This window comes from Somniosus microcephalus, chromosome 30, assembly GCF_052327205.1.
Source record: "Somniosus microcephalus isolate GS21.2 chromosome 30, FLI_Smic_1.0, whole genome shotgun sequence".
Lineage (NCBI taxonomy): Eukaryota > Metazoa > Chordata > Chondrichthyes > Squaliformes > Somniosidae > Somniosus > Somniosus microcephalus.
In genome coordinates, this window is record NC_141016.1 from 16,302,274 (window position 1) to 16,319,338 (window position 17,065).

Genomic DNA, 17,065 nt, shown 5'->3' on the forward strand with positions numbered 1-17,065 from the left:
AACACATTTATAAACAGTTTATAATTTATACTCTTATTCAACATCATATGTAAAATTGAAAGGGTTGTCATTCACGTAGAATCAGAGAATGATATAGCACAGAAGGAGGCCATTCGGCCCATCGCGCCTGTTTCTTACATGAAGAAATCACTGGAACGCCATGACCTCAAGTGTTTGGTGCCACCCAGTGCCCAGGAGACGTGTGTTCATCACCCAAGCCTTACTGCGTACAGCTCTCGCCCTATATCGGGCCTAAAAAATTTTCTCCCTTTGTCAGAATAACTCTGAATAAAAACAAAGCCTGCAAATGCCAGAAATCTGAAATTATCAGCAACAAAAACTGCTGGAAGTGTACAGGCGGTCCCTGGTCACCTGAAAGAGACAAGACAGGATAAGGCCCTTTGTCAGAAGCAGTCTTTCCCCTTTCAGATGCTGACAGCCTACTGTGCATTGCCAGAACTTACTAATTTTATTCTGTTGCTGGCACAGCATGAAAAAAAATGTCTTCACCACCTCGTTTGGTTATTAAGGCTCAGTTTTGTTAAGAATGCGGAAAACCGTACCTTAGGGAGGTAACTTAATTCACGAGGCACAGATTTTTTTTTTAGCTGAGCGAATGCATGTTTCTCGCTCAGCTTTTTCACAAGGGGAAAAGCAACAAAAAAGCAGCTTTTCCATGATTGGTCTTATTTTGTCTCCAGCTCTTCAGAATCATAGAATAATACAGCACAGAAGGAGGTCATTCAGCCCACCATGCCTGTGCCTCTTAACAACAACAACTTGCATTTATATAGCGCATTTAACATAGTAAAACGTCCCACGGCGCTTCACAGGAGCGATTATCAAACAAAATTTGGCACCGAGCCACATCAGGAGATAATAGGGCAGGTGACCAAAAGCTTGGTCAAAGAGGTAGGTATTACGGAGTGTCCTAAAGGAGGAGAGAGAGGTAGAGAGGCGGAGAAGTTTAGGGAGGGAATTCCAGAGCTTAGGGCCCAGGCAGCTGAAGGCACGGCCGCCATTGGTGGGTCGATTAAAATCGGGGACGCTCAAGAGGCCAGCGTTAAGTCAAAGGAACTTTCATTGTGATACTCATGTACATCAGATATAGAAAGAGTAATAGTCAACAGCAAATATGTCAGGGCTTCCCTTCCCTGCTCTGTTAAAAACAGGGAACAATCTTATGGAGGTTGGAGCTGCAAGGCTTTTAGTCATAGGATTGTAGAATTCACATTCACAGTTTGTGCATCAAGGTGAGTTTCCAGCCTGAGCTGTTTTGTCATGGGGAGGTGCTGAGCAAAGGTGAGGTGCTTCAGTACAGGGAGAGAGTCAAGTGAAGGTGAGGTGATGCTGCACAGGCAGCTTTGTGTGAGGGAAGCTGATTCTGTGCTCCTTTATCAAACAATGTTCCTTTATAAATCTTTATTCCCGTATCAATTTCTGTGGTTTTATAAATCTGTGTTCCCTTATCAATTTTGATTCCTTTATAAATCTGTGTTCCCTTAACAATTTTGATTCCTTTATAAATCTGTGGTCCTTTATCCATGGTGCTCCTTTATAAATTTGTGTTCCCGTATCAATTTTGATTCCTTTATAAATCTCTGTTCCCTTATCAATTTTGATTCCTTTATAAATCTGTGTTCCCATATCAATTTCGATTCCTTTATAAATCTCTGTTCCCTTATTAATTATGTTCCTTTATAAATCTGTGGTGCTTTATCCATGGTGCTCCTTTATAAATCCGTGTTCCCATATCAATTTCGGTTCCTTTACAAATCTGCATTCCTTTATAAATCTTTGTCTCTTTATAAATCTGTCTATATATAGGGCCTGTCTTTGCAGTAAATTAGTCCTGAGCTAAATTTGGTGTTTTTCCCCTCAAAGCTCAGCAGGATTTGAACTGTCTGTGCTCCACGCATGAACTATTATGAATAAGTAATAAAAACAGCTGATCCTAATAAAAGGAATCCATAATATCCTGAGACGTATTCCCTCCCTTCCATTGCTGTGCACGCCCACTTCACCCTCTCCCGGGCACGCGTCTCTGTGGTTGCTGCCACATCTGAAGACTCTTTCGCACCTCATATTTCAGTTGCAGGTGATCTTGGAGGGTCTGAGAAACCACCACCTGTGACTCCTGAAATGTTCGTGATCCCACTTAAATGTTTCTAATCTGAAATCCTCATAAAAAAACACTGCAGCCTGAACTTTAATCGTACGTACATGCACATCCAATGAATCTTGGGGGGCGATTTTCTCAGCCCCGAGGAGGCGCGTATGGAGGCGGGACTGCCGGCAAAATGGCAGAATTTGGGGGTGGGTGGCAAACCTGCCCCCAACCCGCCTCCATGCCATCTTCCCAGGAAGCGGGTCCCGTCTCCTTGGCGGCGGGAAGGAATTAAAGCCGATTAACTGCCTGTTAACAGGTAGTTAACAGGCAGAAAATAGGATTATCCCCTTTTTGCCCTCACAAGTGCGGGCTTCCCGAAGGTTCCAAAACCCAGCAGCTCAGCGAGGCGAGTAATGGGTCTGCGGGGGTCGGAGGGGTGCAAAAGTGTGCTGTGAAGGTAAGTGATGGGTGCAAGAGTGTAGAGGTGAGTATCTGAGGTAAGTGGAAAGTGTTTTTAAAAGTGTACTTACCTTTGTTTCTTCCTGCAGGCTTCAGTCAGTTTGTATGCGGAGAGTCTCGGACCTCCGTGTTGCAGATGAGAGATGGCCGTTGCATTCTCCAATGCAACAAACATCTCATTTCTGTAAAAGAAAGAAGGTTGATGAGGTCTTGAATGCAAGACCTCATCAAACTACAGAGAATGTCAGTGTTTGACAGCTTCACAGAGCTGTCAAACGATGACATTTCTTCTTTCATAAATTCTTGACAGATGACACGTCATACGTTGATGTGCTCTGCAACCGGCTTCGCCCTAATTGGCCTGCTGAGCCCGCTGGGCGGGCCTAACAAGGTCAATCAGGGGAAAATCCCGCTGGTTGGCCAGAAGCTGATGGAGGCGGGACTGAAACCCGACAATTGGGAGTCCCGCCTCCAAAAGCTTCCCATTGAGAAAATCACCCCCCTGGTGTACAAAACTGTGCATTAGAATATCGTTTAAAAATATTAAATCGTTGGAACTGTCGATGTAGAGTAATTCTGTGAGTGATTCTAGGCTGATGTGCGTCTATCTGAGTGCTGTGCACAGGGGGGATGAATTCCAGCTAACATATCAAACCCTGCTGCCACAATGTGTACACTGAAATGCCTTTTGTATCCTGACTGTTACCATGAACAGCAAAGTCGAGTTGCGAGAATGTCAATGTGATGCTGTAATTCATCAGAGTGCAGGATGTAAGTGAAGGCAGAATGATGCAGCACGACCCTTGGCATGCTGTGGGGCCTTGAGAGGGAAGAGCAGAGAAAGGCAAGGAAACGTCAACACCCTGGGAGTTGGAATCCCCGAAACGTTACTCTAGAACGGAACAAGACTCACGGCATCAGAGGAAACAGTTTTGCTAATTAAAAATCAGTAGAAAGGAACAATATACAGATAACATAAGATGATGCACAGTGAACAATAGGGATGGGTGGGAAGCTGTGATCTAGCTGAGTTTGGTGAACAGAATAGTAAGTTATTTTATTCAAATTCCTCTCCTTGAGCATCCCTGATTATAATCGCTCAACCTTTGGTAGCTGTGCCTTCTGTTGCCTAGGCCCTAAGCTCTGGAATTCCCTGCCTAAACCTCTCCGCCTCGCTACCTCTCTTTCCTCCTTTAAGACGCTCCTTAAAACCTACCTCTTACAGCCCTAATTTATTGTTATGTGGATCGGTATCAAATTTTTTTGTCTTAAAATACTCCTGTGCAGCACCTTGGGACGTTTTACTATGTTAAAGATGCGATATAAATACACGTTGTTGTTGTTGTTCCACCCGCAGGTCCAGCTAGCCTCTGTGACTAGGGAGATGGACATGCTACTTCATCCATGATCTCCACCTATGCTGCTATGCAGTTTCACTGAAAGAAATGCAAAAGCAACCCACTGAGGACTCTGCCTCTGATTTCTTATCCCAGCTGGCCCTCCATTTGGTGCCGGTGAGGAGAGATTGAGTAGATTGGACCTAGACTCTCTGGAGTTTAGAAGAATGAGAGGTGATCTCATTGAAACATATAAGATTCTGAGGGGGATTGACAGGGTGGATGCTGAGAGGTTGTTTCTCCTGGCTGGAGAGTCTAGAACCAGGGGTCACAGTCTCAGAATAAGGGGTCGGCCATTTAGGACTGAGATGAGGAGAAATTTCTTCACTCAGAGGGTTGTGAATCTTTGGAATTCTCTACCCCAGAGGGCTGTGAATGCACAATCACTGAGTATATTCAAGGCTGAGATCGATAGATTTTTGGACTCATGGGGAATCAAAGGATGTGGGGATCGGGTGGAAAAGTGGAGTTGAGGTCGAAGATCAGCCATGATCTTATTGAATGGTGGAGCAGGCTCGAGGGGCCGTATGACCTATTCCTGTTCCTAATTCTTATATTCTTATGTCTTACGCCCAACAGTGCAGCTGAAATGGGGACTTCATGAAGGCAGGGGATCGGACCAGTGCCCCCCTCTGCCAGGGCAACGTTTGCTACTGCCCACCGTGCTACATCTCTACGCGTCATGAGTGTAAAGGAATTGAATGCTATCCTGATGGCTCAGTCAGTTTATCCAGTGACTAGCTTTAGCCATACAAGCCAGAAGGCCCATTGTTTGATCGCCAGTCTGTGGCAGCTGAGGCAGCAGCAGGAGCACTTCAATTGATTGAGTGCCCTTGCTTTGAGGAGGCCTCCCACTCCTGATCATCAGTACAGGAAAAGATGTGATTTCACCAGAGAGGGTACAGAGGGGATTTACGAGGCTGTTGCCTGGGCTGGGGAATTTTAGCTATGAGGAAAGATTGGATAGGCTGGGGTTGTTTTCTTTGGAACAGAGGAGGCTGAGGGGAGATTTAATTGAGGCATGTAAAATTATGAGGGGCCTAGCTAGAGTGGATAGGAAAGACCTATTTCTCTTAGCAGAGAGGTCAATAACCAGGGGGCATAGATTTAAAGTAATTTGGTAGAAGGATTAGAGGGGAGTTGAGGAGAATTTTTTTTCATCCAGAGGGTGGTGGGGTTCTGGAACTCACTGCCTGAAAGGGTAGGAGAGGCAGAAACCCTCATCACATTTAAAAAGTACTTGGATATGCACTTGAAGTGCCGTAACCTCCAGGGCTACGGACCAAGAGCTAGAAAGTGGGATTAGGCTGGAGAGCTCTTTTTCGGCCGGCGCAGACACTGACGTAAGAAAACTACTAGGCACTTGGTCTAAGTATTAAACAAGGCTTTAATCAACTGTTTTTCAACATGGAGGTCTAGTTGTGTCCTTCACTAGTTCCTGTTAAAGAATGTCCTGAGCAAGCTGGGCCCATGCCCGAGTATTTATACTCTCCCTGGACAGCGCCACCAGCAGGCCACCCAGTATTACTTCATAAGTCATTTCCACATGAAAATCAAGATTCATGTCATTCACGATGGGCCGAATGGCCTCCATCTGTGCCATAAATTTCTATGATGATTCCTGCTGGAAAGTGCATGTGTGTGGATGTCATGCTGCCCTCTGTAGTTGAATATCCTGTGAAGAATGCCCACTTGGGGGAGGGAGCAGAGTGCGCCTGATGCCTGTGGAACCATTTCCTGGCAAGAGGCAGTGCCTTTAGGAAAGGAGAGGAGAAAAAGAGAGTCAGGCCTTTATTTACTGGACCAGCTAAACCTGTGGGGCTCACTCTTAACTGGAATATTCAACACCTTAGCTCTTTGAATATTGCAACAGTAAGTCTGCAAAAAGATAAAGAAAGATTTGCATTTACACAGCGCCTTTCATGACCTCAGGACGTCTCAAAGCGCTTTGCAGCCAATGAAGCACCATTTTGAAGTGTAGTTGCTGTTGTAATGTAGGAAACATGTAATGTAGAGTTAAACATGAATCCTTAAGCGTTGAGATCAGCCATGATCTTATTGAATGGCGGAGCAGGCTCGAGGGGCCAAATGGCCTACTCCTGCTCCTAATTCTTATGTTCTTATGATTTACACTTTTAGAGTACAATTGTTGCTGTTAGGTTAAAGGTTCTGTGACAGACTCAGTTCCTCAAGCAGCCCATAAGTATTGCCCTACTAGCCAATAGGGGAGTGTCCACGCTAAAGCGGGCAATTGGTGTGGTACCTCAGTCCAGAGATTTTTATCATAACATTGGCCATGCTAGACAAAGATTCAGATGTTGGGAACACTCTGGTCCTTACTGACGGCTGGATGGGGTGGGTGGTCAGAATTCCCGTTGCTCCAGTGTGAAGAATGATCGGTGACAGGGAAAGATGGTTTTTTTTGGTCAGTCTGCATCGACATTTCAGTGACAACTGTATTGGCCAAGAGGCACAACTTCATGGTAATATGCAAGTCTTACATAAAAAAAAAAGCTAATGCTATCTGGCTGGAAAATGCGGCATCATATCATGCAGACATCAATAAACAGCACTGTGCTCTTCGCAAGCTGCTCTCCTCCCCGACTGGATCCCCGAACGGTCGTACCTAACCAGTGAGAGCAGGCATTCCAAATCTTGCTTCAAAAGTAGCTGCCAGCAGAGGGACCCATTAGTACCTCTCCATTCAACGTTCCCTACTTCCTCATGATGGAATGTCTTGCTGCTGCTCTTTAGTTTGCTGCAGCAATGTGGCCAAGATCAGTCTGTCCCGTTACCATCTCCTTTCGCCTCGCACCGCCATCCCTTTCATCATTTAATCTCTCCTGCCTTCCACCCTACCACAGACCTTCCCTTTTGTTCCCCCATTCCTCCTTTCCCTGCCTCCGCACTTGCTTAAAAACCTAAGCTCTGGAATTCCCTCCCTAAACCTCTCCGCCTCTCTACCTCTCTTTCCTCCTTTAAGATGCTCCTTAAAACCTGATGTAAGAAAACTACTAGGCACTTGGTCTAAGCATTAAACAAAGCTTTAATCAACTGTTTTACAACATGGAGGTCTATTTGTGTCCTTCACTAGTTCCTGTTAAGAATGTCCTGCGCAAGCTGGGCCCGTGCCCGAGTATTTATACTCTCCCTGGACAGTGCCACCCGCAGGCCGCTCAGTATTATTTCATAAGTCTTTCTTTCATGAATGACTGATTCATGTCAAAACCCACCTCTTTGACCAAGCTTATGGTCACCTGCCCTGATATCTCCTTATGCGGCTCGGTGTCAAATTTTGTCTGATAACGCTCCTGTGAAGCTTCTTGGGCCGTTTTACTACGTTAAAGGCACTATATGAATACAAGTTGTTGTTGTTGTTGCTGGGGCTCTCTGAGCCACGCTGAAAGGAGAGGCGTTGGGAGCAGTTCCATTTACTGCAACAGGACTCGCAACTTCTGACTGACCTGAGAGCCAGTCTAGACCCACCCGGCCCCAGGAAAAGCTGGTGTGTGGAATGTGCCGAGTACCCAGCTCGTCGCATGCCTTCCTGGGACCTGGCAACGCTAGCTCCGTTCCCAGACTGTGCTTAAGTCATAACTCCCATTGCAATCAAAGGAGCAGCGGCAGATGTTGGTGATGTCATACAGTGCCCGAGCAGCAGTCAGATCGTTTAAAAGGGCACGCTTTTTTATTGGTTAAGATATATTTTGGAATACAGCAATTAAATAAAAAGTGATTCCCCTCAGACTTTCCTTCCTCCTTATGGACTTAAAGTAGCCCTAGTGGTGCAATACAGTAAATGAAGGTGGGGCATAGCCTACTTAAGGGAGGAGAGCAAGGAGGAAAACTTCAGAAAGCTGATGCTATGCCAGATCAAGTATCATATTACAGAGACCCGGTATCCCAGCTGCATTGAAGCTTTTTTAACTTCAAACAGCCTCAAAAAAGCTCTCCCTCAAGCTTGTTTAAATGCACTGAAGCCATTGTGGATAGATTGTCAGATGCGGCACTGAAATTATTTCATAAATCCGTGTCCCAGGCCAATATTTACCCTTCAACCAACATCACTGAAACAGACTATCCGGTCATTATCACATTACTGTTTATGGGAGCTTGCTGTGCACAAATTGGCTGCCGCGTTTCCTACATTACAACAGTGGCTACACTTCAAAAAGTACTTCACTGGCTTCAAAGTGATTTGGGACGTCTTGAGGTCGTGAAAGGCGCTATATAAATGCAAGTTGACATGAATCAGTCATTCATGAAAGAAAGACTTATGAAATAATACTGAACGGCCTATGGGTGGCGCTGTCCAGGGAGAGTATAAATACTCGGGCACGGGCCCAGCTTGCGCAGGGCATTCTTAACAGGAACTAGTGAAGGACACAACCAGACCTCCATGTTGTAAAACAGTTGATTAAAGCTTTGTTTAATGCTTAGACCAAGTGCCTAGTAGTTTTCTTACATCACAAGTATTTCTTTCTTTCTTACAATCTAGCTTCATGTGACTTTTTTTATGACTGTAGCTGGTTAAGAAAGGAGGGAGACAGAAAGCAGGAAACTATAGACCAGTTAGCCTAACATCTGTCATTGGGAAAATGCTGGAGTCCTTCATTAAGGAAGCAGTAGCAGGGTATTTGGAAAATCATAATGCAGTCAAGCAGAGTCAGCATGGTTTTATGAAAGGGAAATCATGTTTAACAAATTTGCTGGAGTTCTTTGACGATGTAACGAGCAGGGTCAACAAAGGTGAGCCAGTGGATGTGGTGTATTTGGATTTCCAGAAGGCATTCGATAAGGTGCCACTTAAAAGGTTACTGCATAAGATAAGAGCTCACGGAATTGGGGGTAATTTATTATCATGGGCAGAGAATTGGCTAACTAACAGAAAGCAGAGAGTCGGGATAAATGGGTAATTTTCCGGTTGGCAAACGGTAACTAGTGGGATGCCACAGGGCTCGGTGCTGGAGCCTCAACTATTTACAATGACTTGGATGAAGGGACCGAGTGTAATGTAGCCAAGTTTGCGGATGATACAAAGATGGGTGTGAGAGCAAGTTGTGCAGAGGACTCAAAGAATCTGCAAAGGCTAAGTGAGTGGGCAAACATTTGGCAGAAGGAGTGTAATGTGGGAAAGTGGGAGGTTATCCACTATGGCAGGAAAAATAAAAAAGCAAACTATTATTTAAATAGAGAGAGATTACAAAATGCTACAGTTCAGAGGGACCTGGGGGTCCTTGTGCATGAAACACAAAAAGTTAGCATGCAGGTACAGCAAGTGATCAAAAAGGCAAATGGAATGTTGGCCTTTATTTCAAGGGGGTTGGAGTATAAAAGCAGGGAAGTCCTGCTACAACTGTACAGGGTATTGGTGAGACCACACCTTGAGTACTGCGTACAGTTTTGGTCTCCATATTTAAGGAAGGATATACTTGCATTGAAAGCAGTTCAGAGACGACTCATTAAGTTAATTCCAGAGATGAGGGGGTTGACTTATGAAGAAAGGTTGAGCAAGTTGGGCCTATACTCATTGGAATTTAGAAGAATGAGAGGTGATCTTATTGAAACATATAAGATACTGAGGGGGCTCGACAAGGTAGATGCAGAGAGGATGTTTCCCCTCGTGGGGAAATCTAGAACTCGGGGGCACAGTTTCAGAATAAAGGGTCGCCCTTTTAGAACTGAGATGAGGAGGAATTTCTTCTCTCAGAGGGTCGTAAATCTGTGGAATTCTTTGCCCCAGAGAGCTGTGGAGGCTGGGTCATTAAATACATTTAAGGTGCAGATAGACACATTTTTGCAAGATAAGGGAGTGAAGGGTTATGGGGAGCGGACTGGGAAGTGGCTTTGAGCCCAAGATCAGCCATGATCTTATTGAATGGCGGAGCAGGCTCGAGGGGCCAAGTGGCCTATTCCTGCTCCTATTTCTTATGTTCTAATTAATTTAAAGAACAAGAACAGTGAGATACTTCCATAATTATCCCCTCAAAGTTTCAGTTGCCAGGACTGTTTGGATTCTTCTGCATGAGAGATAAAAGAAATAGAAGGAATTTCAAACATAACAGACTGTTTTGTCTTTTTGACATTAATTGGCCACAGAAATGTTTGAAAACAAGTAGAACAGAACCCCACGAGCGGTTGTTTGGCACGCCTCCGACGTTCCCACAGTTTTCACTGGCGGGTTCTTCAACAGCAATGCGGCAGCTGGCGATCAAGGGGAGAATTGGAGCCGGATTATCAGGTTGATTTAAAAAAGGAATTGGTTTTATTTACAGTTCAGCAAATTAGTTTTTTTTTTGCTGGAATGGTTTATGTATGTTTTGCGAGCGTTGATGTAACTGCAAAAGAGCGGCATGTAGAATTGACATTCGGCAGACCAGCCCTGTTCGATGAACCGTCACCCGGGGGGGTCAGTAGAACTGGAGTCATAGAAGTGCAGATGGTCTGCACTGAAGCATCTGTGCACTCGCAGGGTCAGAACCCTCTCTGCTGTAATCTCCTGGAAGGAAATGCTCAGGGTGGTGCTCTTATCTATCGTGAACAGACTATTTTGTACATACCCTTGTATTCTTCCTCTGGCTGAGGCTTCCCCTCCTCTGGCTGAGGCTTCCCCTCCTCTTCCTGCAAAAGCTCCAAGGTTTCCTCGGGTTTGTCAACTGGTTTCTTGGGGGGTTTTTTCTCAGATTTTGGCAGCTTTTCTTTGGGCTTTTTCTCTTTTTGGGGTTTTGGCTTTTTCTCTTTGGGCTTTTTCTCTTTCTTGGGCTTTGGCGGCTTTTCTCTGGGCTTTTTCTCTTTTTTGGGCTTTGCGCCCTTTATTTTGGGCTTTTTCTCTTTCTTGGCCTTTTTGGGCGTCCCTGTCGGCTTTGCCACTTCCTCAGGTGTCGCTGTAGGAAGATTATCTGATTCTCCGCGTCTCTTTCTTGCTTGTGGAAGAGTTTCCTCTGGGTCTTTCTCCTTTCCTGTGGATTTCCTGGATCTCACTGTTGAAAGAGAGGATGCACCCATTAGTGTCAATAGAATATATGAAGCAAAAAAAATAGAAAAGCTAAGAGAGGGGATGAAGAAAGATTGGTAGATAACCTAAGTGGATATAGTAAAGTATTTTCTAAACAGAAGAACAGCAAAAGAATAATTAAAGAAAATATAGGGACAAGTTGAATTAAGCGAGGAATCTTATGGAGGATGACGGAAGGACGGAGATACTAAAATTAGTACTTTGGTTTTCTCTGAAGATTGTGGTCATGGATATGGGAATGAAAAGGTACAAGAGGAGAAGATGGGGATAACTATAGGTCAGGGAGCAGTACTGAAAACCCTGGTGGATCTCAAAGTGCAAAAGACATTGCACCCTGATGCCATGTATCCTAGAATGCTAAGAGGAAATAAGAGTTTTGCAATCATATTGAGAGTTCACACCTAGAGTTTAACACAAATTTCCAGAATTTTTAGAAGTTCACAGAGTTCAATCTCCTTCCCCACTGTTGCCCCCCCCACCCCCCATCTACCGAGAATAGATTTATTTGTTGATATTTTTACCCAAATGTAGATACCACGTTGTGTCGAATTTCAGATACATGGCACATTTTCTGATGTGATGGCAATTTATCCAGCCCCCCTCCCCCCGCCCCATCTAGATCAGATTCTCATCCCATTGTTCAGAAATCATTCAAGATTTGGATGAAGGAGGCCCTTCAGCCCATTTCATCCTTTCAGAATACCAATCCTACGCTCTTCCCAGCACAGATAAATGAACCCAGAGTTCTGTCTCAATCAGATTCGGGTTCTCTTCCCAGTTATTAAACTGCAAGATGGCATTATTCCTAAATCCCAGTCCCTTTTCTCATCTCACTAGGGTAAAGAAAGAAAGACTTGCATTGTTACAGTGTCTTTCACCACCTCAGGACGTCCCAAAGCGCTTTACAGCCAATTAAGTACTTTTTGAAGTGTAATGTAGGAAAAGCAGCAGCCAATTTGTGCACAGCAAGCTCCTAGAAACAGCAATGTGATAATGACCAGATAATCTGTTTTAATGATGTTGATTGAGGGATAAATATTGACCAGGTCACCGGGGAGAACTCCCCTGCTCTGCTATCGAAATAGTGCCCGTGGGATCTTTTACGTCCACCTGAGTTTAATGTCGCAACCGAAAAACAGCACCTCCGACAGTGCAGCACTCTCTCAGTAGTGCAGCGGAGTGTCAGCCTAGATTTTCTTTGTGCTCAAGTCGCTGGAGCGAGACTGTGAACCCACAAACCTCTGACTCAGAGACAAGGGTGCTACCAACTGAGCCATGGCTGACACAGTGGCAGAGGCCTGAAGTCCCGATAACACTTCTTTCTGGGTTAACAAATGGAGTAAGGGATTGAGATTGGGAAAGACAGTTCTGAACAAAAGGGCAGATGACACCCTGAGTGTGCATTCTAAGAGCAACAAAACTAGACGAGTATGATAACAACTGTACTGCGGAAACACGAAGAGACCGCGGCACTGAGCTAAGATAACTGCTGTCGTGGGGAAGCATTAGAGGCGATCTGGAACACAGACTGTTCAAATGTCACCTCCAGGACACATTCGTTTTATATCACAGTTGGTAGCACCCTCGTCTCTGAGTTAGAAGCTTGTGGGTTCAAGCCCCACGCCAGAGACTTGAACACAAAATTCCAGTGCAGTGCTGAGGGAGCGCTGCACTGTCGGAGGTGCCGTCTTTCGGATGAGACGTTAAACCGAGGCCCCGTCTGCTCTCTCAGGTGGACGTAAAAGATCCCGCGGCCACTATTTCAAAGAAGAGTTGGGGAGTTATCCCCGGTGTCCTGCCTAATATTATCCCACAATCAACATCACACAAAAAAACAGATGATCTGGTCATTATCACATTGCTGTTTGTGGGACCTTGCAATGCTCAAATTGGCTGCTGCGTTTCCTACATTACAACACTTCAAAAAGTACTTCATTGGCTGTAAAGCGTTTGGGACGTTCGGGTGTTGTGAAAGGCACTATATAATTACAAGTCCGTCTTTCTTCTGCTTGGAAATTCGTGTATGTGTATGGGACATATTGCTGGCATCTGGCTCAGGCCAGGTCTAGTCATTACCTGCAGCAGAACCTTTGCTCTTCACATCTTAACGGAGCTAAAGAGTCACACTTACCAGGAGATGTTTCTTTGGAGGCACTCTTAGCTTTCACTCTCCTCAGAGGTGCTGTGGGTTCTTCGGCTCCATCCCCTGTTCCTTGAGGAGGGATGGTACCAGGACCGAGCACAGCTGCCGCTGTCTCCTCCTCATTGGCCCGGGTGGATCTGACCTGGAGCCGGGGACCTCCGGGAGCGAGCTGGGACTGAGCGAGGTCCAGAGCCAGGAGGAACGCCAGGACTGTCAGAGGGAGGGCACCGCACGCTGTCATCTCTCGGCTGGGTGAGGGCAAAACCCAGAGCCAGTGCAGAGAATCCCACCGCTACAGCAAGCCCAGCCGGAGCAAGCAAGAATTCAGAACATGGATATAGGCAAAGCCACCTCCAATGCTCCCAAACCCAAGGGCAGTGCAGCCACAATTCAGACACAACTAGATGTATTTGTAAATCAGAATTTTTTTATCAAATTCTTGCCACGTTGTTATATCCTTTCTTCTTTTTCCAAGAAAATAAATGATTCGGTTGCTGAAGGGTTAATCCGCTGAACACGATTAATCGGCGGGAATAAAACTCCTTTGAGTGCTGCAGAAAGGTTTTTTGTTTGTTTGCAGTAGGTTTGGGAAGGTGCCTGTAGGCAAGGGCTCCCGGGCACTCACAGGACGTCCCCCCCGCCCTTTGATGCAGAACAGTGACTGACCGCTTCGAATTGCCCCGTTCTCTCTCCTGGTCTGTCTGTCTGTCTGCCTGCCTCTCTCCTCCGCTGGCTGACTGGGTTTGGCAGCTGTACTTTTTTGTCATAAAAAAAGGGAGGAAATAAAAGCCCCCCCCCCCCCCACCATACACACACACACACTGAGTCTGAATTGCAGAGTGAGAGGGAAAAAAAACTTTGGCACAGATTCTCTCCACTCAACATAAATCAGGAAGGAGATTAAATTAGCAAAAAAACAGCAAGTGAGTCATTTACAGATATCCCAGGCACCAGAGAGCATTGGTGGGAGTTAATCATTAAAGAGATGATACCACTCTGTGATTTGTGGGTGAATGTAACAAAGGAGCAGTGACAGGGGTTACATAAACACCAAATGTTCTCTGCCCAAGAACTCCTGGTGTGGTCTGAGGGAGGTGTACTTTATTTTTTTCATTAGTTGGAATAACAAAGCTCCCCCTTTTTTTAAAGACATTTCTCTCTGACATTTTTTAAGGCATTTCTCTCAAGACATTGCTCCTCTCCCGAGACATTGCTCCTCTCCTGTTTCATCCAGGTTTGGCATTGCGTCTCCTAAGGCAGCCTCCAGGAGCAATGCAAGAGTGGGCCGAGGGTTAGACACTCCCTGATTTTTTGGCTTTTTCCACGATAAGAAGAGGCTCACCTCTCCTCTGGAGCTCCAGGGATGCACGACTGAGGTGTGGAGCCGCATCTAGGGATCGTCGGAATGAATCCATCGCTGCATTTTTAGGGGTGGGAGCTTCCTGCTGCCAATGACCACTCCCTATGAATCAGGGCGACTTTATACACACAATACCTGATGATGCCATGTTGCCCAGGGGTTGAACAGAAACCCTATTAACTGTAATGAGCTCACTAAATTGACCCAAGCGCTATCATGTTCTTCTAAACTACAAAGAGTGGAAGAAAAAAAATGACTGTACCAGGCCGTGCGACTTAGGCTATGAACCAGAATTTTTAAAATTAAAATTATTATTCATTCTCGGGATGTGGGCGTCACTGGCAAAGCTGGCATTTTATTGCCCATCCCTAGTTGCCTTTGAGAAGGTGGTGGCGGGCCTTCTTCTTGAACTGTTGCAGTCCATGTGGTGAAGCTGCTCCCACAATGGCGTTAGGTAGGGAGTTCCAGGATTATGATCCAGTGACAATGAAGGAACTGTGATATATTTCCAAGTCAGGGTGGAGTGTGATGTGGAGGGCAACTTGGAAGTGATGGTGTTCACATGCACCTGTTACCCTTGTCCTTCAAGGCAGTAGAGGTCACGGGTTTGGGAGGTGCTGCCAAAGAAGCCTTGGTGACCTTCTGCAGTACATTCTGTAGAGAGTGCACACTACAGCCACGGCACACTAGTGGTGGAGGGAGTGGATGTTTAAGCCAGTTTAAGATGGGGTGCTGATCAAGCGGACTGCTTTATTCTTGATGGTGATGAGCTGCTGAGTGATGTTGGAGCTGCACCCGTACAGGTAAGTGGAGAGTATTCCATCACACTCCTGACTTCTGCCTTGTAGGTGGTGGAAAGGCTTTGGGGAGTCAGGAGTGAGCCACCTACCTCAATATCCAGCCTCTGACCTGCTCTAGTAGCCACGGCATTTATGCAGCTGGATCAGTTGAATTTCTGGTCAATGGTGATCCCGGGATGTTGATGTGGGGGAATTTGTCAATGGTAAAGTCATTGAATGGCAAGGTGAGGTGGTTGGGCTCGCTCTTGTTTGAGATTGCCATTGCCTGTTACTTGTGTGGTGCAAATGTTACTTGCCACTCATCAGCCCAAGGCTGGTTGCTGTCAGGTCTTGCTGCGTGCGAGCACGGACTGCTTCATTATCTGAGGAATTGTGAATGGAGCTGAACACTGTGCAGTCATCAGCGAACATCCCCACTTCTGACCTTATGATGGAGGGAAGGTCAATGATGAAGCAGCTGAAGATGGCTGGGCTGAGGACACTGCCCCGAGGAACTCCTGCAACAACGTCCTGGGACCGAGGTGATGGGCCTCCAACAACCACAATCATCTTCCCTTGTGCGAGGTATGACTCCAGCCAGTGGAGAGTTTTCCCCCTGAACCCTTCAGTTTTGCTAGAGCTCCTTGGTGTCACACTCGGTCAAATGTTGCCTTGATGTCAAGGGCAGTCACCTCACCTCTGTAATTCAGCACTTGTGTCCATGGTTGGACCAAGGCTGTAATGAAATCTGGAGCTGTGGTGCTGGCGGACCCCAAACTGAGCATCGGTGAGCTGGTTATTAGAGACTAAGTGCCGTTTGATAGCACTGTCGACGACTCCTTCTGTCACTTTGCTGACGATTGAGAGTAGGCTGATGGAGCGGTAATTGACTGGATTGGATTTGTCCAGCATTTTTGTGGCAATTTTCTACATGGCCGAGCAGATGCCAGTGTTGTAGCTGTACTGGAACATCTTGGATAGAAGCGCAGCTAGTTCTGGAGCATGGGCCTTCAGCACTACAGCTGGGATGTTGTCGGGGTCTGTAGCCTTTGCTGTGGTTCATTAAAAGTAAAAAGCAGACAGTAGTGGAAAACCACTACAGCAGATATTGTGTCCCTCATACCTCTTCGGGTACAAAAACACTGAAAGACGCAATACTTTGCTAACTCTTGTAGTCGTAATGAACCTGGACCAGCATCTGTGACACACAGAAACGTATAAGAAAGGTTTTGAGTTTGCTTTACAATCAATGTGTATTTGCATACAAAAAAATTCAACGTCTCTGTGAATGGTTTCTTCACAATGGCAATTTGCAGCCACTATAAGGAATGTGGATCCTACCCTCAACCCAGAGGAACTAATGCTGTAATAAAGCAATTTTAAAGACATCCATGTCTCAAATGTTAAAAAAATAGAACGTTTGGAATATGATGATCTTGCTATCATGTCCCACCACTCTGGGACAATGCTCAGCACCAACACATTGCCATGGAAGTGTTTTTTTTTATTAATTCCATTCTTCCTGCTTTGTCTTCGTGTTATTTGTCTTAATTGGGAAGGATGTGGCAGTGCTGCTTAGGCGACAACCACCAACATCTTTCCACAGCGACCAGAATAAGGTGCGCTGTCTGAAAGGCAACACCGATGGCAATTTCATTTTTATTCCTCCCTGACAGCACAGAGGTCACAAGAATGTCCAATCGTTCAGCATCCAGACTGATGACCCAAGTCCCAGCCATCCCCAGTGAAAACCGCAATCACCATTCAAACCAGGCCCTACTGCCGCATCCTCAAGAAATCCC

General features: G+C 45.7%; 1 protein-coding gene across 1 annotated transcript in view; it reads right to left on the reverse strand.

Annotated features, from left to right (window-relative positions):
* The window catches only part of LOC147097958 (inactive carboxypeptidase-like protein X2), a 185,900-nt gene extending 172,036 nt beyond the window's left edge, over positions 1-13,864 (reverse strand). The window contains exons 1-2 of the mRNA XM_085971060.1: positions 13,113-13,864; positions 10,527-10,946 (exon numbers count right to left, since the gene is read on the reverse strand). Coding sequence (XP_085827186.1) covers positions 10,527-10,946; positions 13,113-13,365 — 673 coding nt within the window. The 5' untranslated portion in view covers positions 13,366-13,864. The remainder of the gene's footprint in view (positions 1-10,526; positions 10,947-13,112) is intronic.
* Between the last annotated feature and the right edge of the window lie 3,201 nt (positions 13,865-17,065).